The sequence below is a fragment of the Stegastes partitus genome, unplaced genomic scaffold, assembly GCF_000690725.1.
Source record: "Stegastes partitus isolate 25-593 unplaced genomic scaffold, Stegastes_partitus-1.0.2 Scaffold725, whole genome shotgun sequence".
Lineage (NCBI taxonomy): Eukaryota > Metazoa > Chordata > Actinopteri > Pomacentridae > Stegastes > Stegastes partitus.
In genome coordinates, this window is record NW_007578456.1 from 330,856 (window position 1) to 334,173 (window position 3,318).

Below are 3,318 nucleotides of genomic sequence, written 5' to 3' on the forward strand. Positions count from 1 at the left end.
CAAAGCGCTCACAGGCGGTCAGGAGTCTGGTCAGCAGGCCCAGCTGCAGTCAGCAGGACAACCAGATGGCATTTTTACTTTGCTGCAGGTGGATAATTTAAGTTTGTCTTTTTATTTCATATATACAAAGAGGATTCAAATAGACATCGAGTATTTTATTTGAAAGTAACCTTCAACCCAGCATCTTTTTTTTTGGAGTTGAAAATGTTTTTGTTGCATGCAGGAATAAAAATTTGTTCATTGATTTCATAAATGCAACACACTAGAGTTTTGTTTTTTTGTTTTTGTTTTTAATACATGGCATAAAGGTAAAAACGATATCTACAGTGTTATCTTCATTTTAGATGTCAAAAGGGTTTTGTGGCTCCCAGTGTTTTCTTTTCCGTGGGAAACGTGTCCAAATGGGTCTTTGAGTGTTTAAGGTTGCTGAGCCCTGCCCTAAGGAATCTAAGGAACCCGGTTCCCCTTGCCAGTTGCCAGCCAGTTTGTATGGAATTCACCCGAGCAACTGGTCCGATCAGTGAAACCTTTGCTTCGTTGCCACCGTTAGGTATCCACAAACCAACAGGCTGTTGCCACCATTAGGTTAGCCCTGCTAGTTGGTTTCACTGAGACACTACTGAATAACTACTTCCCAAACTTTGAGTGCATCTTGGAAAGAGACAAATAAAACTAGGCCAACTGTTTTCTTTGTTCTTGAATCCCGTCACCCTCCTCCAGACAGTGGTGGCTGGCCTCTCTGAACATCGAATTCTAGACGGAGGTCTTTGCTTCAGGAGTCCCGGATTCCCCTGTGCCTGTCCAGAGGAGAGATATTGGTATCCAGCTCAAATGACCAAAAATGATAGGAAAATTCTTCACTGGAGTCCTAACTGCTCCAAATCAACACACAGAGTAAATAAAGTATATATGGTTAGTTGAATCAGTAGGTGTCGTTGGTGAACACTGTGTTAAGTGAAGTTTTTATGCAATTGTTTCTTCATAAAGTCTTATTTTACCATCGCTAATCTAGAACAGATTGAGGCAGTTGTTGTGAACTGCAACGGTGATCTTTTGACCTCCATTGACCTGACTTCAGTTGCTGTGTTTCTGTGGTTCATTCCTGTGTGTTCCTTTTTTGTGCTTCCTGTTTCTCTGTTTCTATGTGTAGCTTTCATGTTCCTTTTCAGTTATTTCCTTTTTTCGTTTTGACATTGCCTTTCCTTTTATGTCGCTTGTGATTTTACTTTTGCCCTTCGTTCCTCTTTTCCTCCCCCTGTTGATTGCCCTGATTAGTTTCAGCTGCGGTCTGTCTCATCAATCAGTCCTGAGTGTATAGATAGTCTTGTCTCTTCGTCTGTCGTTGTCAGTTCGTCGTCCTGTTCTCCTGCCTCTGGTTTCACCTGCCTCCACACCTTCAGCTTCATCCACGTATCCATGCTACGGTGATATTCTCCTCCCATCCCCATTTGCTTACACTCACCGTGCACTTTATTTGGAACACCTGAGCACTGTAAGAAATCTATCCCAAAAAAAAAAAAAAACAGACTGAATTTGAACAGACACAGCTGTCCTCCTGCAACACTTCCCTCTCTATACTAAACCTACTCCACCAGACGAGCACATTCTCCAACTGAAAGTCAATATTTTGTTGCTTTGGTACTATTTTACCATCTCAATCGATCATTGAAAAGCCTCGTGATTGGCTGAAATCTCCTGTCACAAGTTGAATTTTCTTAGCCCTGATATAGAGCCAGGGAAAGAGTCAGAAGTCTTGTTTGGGTTGATCTAGAAATATTGCCTGAGGATGCCAAAAACATCACCCTACCCCTGATTTAACCTAAAAGACATATTGATATCTTATTATTTCATTGCATGGCTTAGCAATTCTTCAGCAATTGTTTCAGACAAGGTGTTATTGTATTCTTATTATGGTGAAAATGCTAAGTTTTTGCTTCATCCTCTAAATTCAGGAACAACTTGACAGCTACTATGTGACTTGGGCTGCAAGGTGGCTCGGTGGTTAGCACCGTTGCTTCGCAGCAAGAAGGTCGTCAGTTTGCGTCCTGGTGAGGACACCCGGGATCGTTCTGCGAGGAGTTTGCATGCTCTCCCCGCGCAGCGTGGGTTCTTTCTGGGTTCTCCGGCTCCCTCCCACAGTCCAAAAACATGTTGAGGTTAACTGGTGATTCTGAATTTTGTGTAGGTGTGAATATGAATGTGCTTGGTTGTCTGTCCCTAAGCGTAGCCCTGTGATAGACTGGGTGTCCCCTGCCTTCACCCGAAGTCGGCTTGGATAGAGTCCAGCCCCCCACGACCCTAGTGAGGATTAAGTGGTGTATAGATGCTGGATGGATGGAGTTATGTGACTTGAACAGGAATAGATAAAACAAATGAAATATCCCAATATGCTGATGATGTACTGCTGTATGTCTATATGTATATATGCACATGTAATCGTGTCTTTCACTTCTATTGCAAAAAATGAAGGTTAGAATGGAGAAACCTAGAAGGATGTGAGGTTAAATTGCTTATCATCATGTGCAAAATATGTGTAATATAGAATACAAGTGCGGCCTGCTTTGTATCATGTTCTACGCAGACTTTGTGCTCAAGCGTCACTCAACAAATTTGTGACAAATGTGATAAATGAATGACAAAACCTTCACAAGTAAACTGACTTTTCATGTTTATTATGTTTCCAGAGTAGATCATGCTCAATGCAATGCATGTGCCATCATACGTTTTTAGCATGTTGTGCCTCCACATTCTTATGTCATATTACTGTCGCTATAAAACAAAAGCAAATGAGGGATCATATTGAGCCAAACAGATACTGATTCTTCATGTTCAAGGTTACATTTGACAGAATTGTGTACAAATTCAAAAAGAGACAGAGCAGAATATTGTCAAAAAGGCCAGTTGCCTTCAAACATTTTAGCACATCTGAATTCCATCATTCCAGTTGTCTTTCACTTGCACTTTAATCATTGATGTGCTAGCATCTGACATTGTAGCCATGATGGAAACCTGATCTTTCTGGTATTTGAGACTGGGACCGCTGGCTTTCCCCCTGACAAACGGACCATCTGTGCTGCCGTTGTACATCTGATCATAAAGGTTACGATTACACTCTGTGCTATTGTCAAAGATTCCCACAGCGTACCAGTTTGAGTACAGGCTGTAGTCATAGGGAACGGAGAACATGACAGCCATCTTCCCAGTGGTCTGTTTTGTTTGTTCATTGCAGAGGTTGTAAGTGAAGACTCCGACGGCTCCTCGAGCAGAGTGGGGGGTCTTGATGAACAGTGCAGTCCCAGTCGAAGATGGATCGAGATG

General features: G+C 42.2%; 1 protein-coding gene across 1 annotated transcript in view; it reads right to left on the reverse strand.

Annotated features, from left to right (window-relative positions):
• Window positions 1-2,651: 2,651 nt before the first annotated feature.
• LOC103364176 (hemolytic toxin Avt-1-like) overlaps window positions 2,652-3,318 on the reverse strand; it is a gene marked incomplete at its 5' end in the record, with an annotated part of 2,041 nt that continues 1,374 nt past the window's right edge. Inside the window, one exon of the mRNA XM_008291203.1 lies at window positions 2,652-3,318. Coding sequence (XP_008289425.1) covers window positions 2,917-3,318 — 402 coding nt within the window.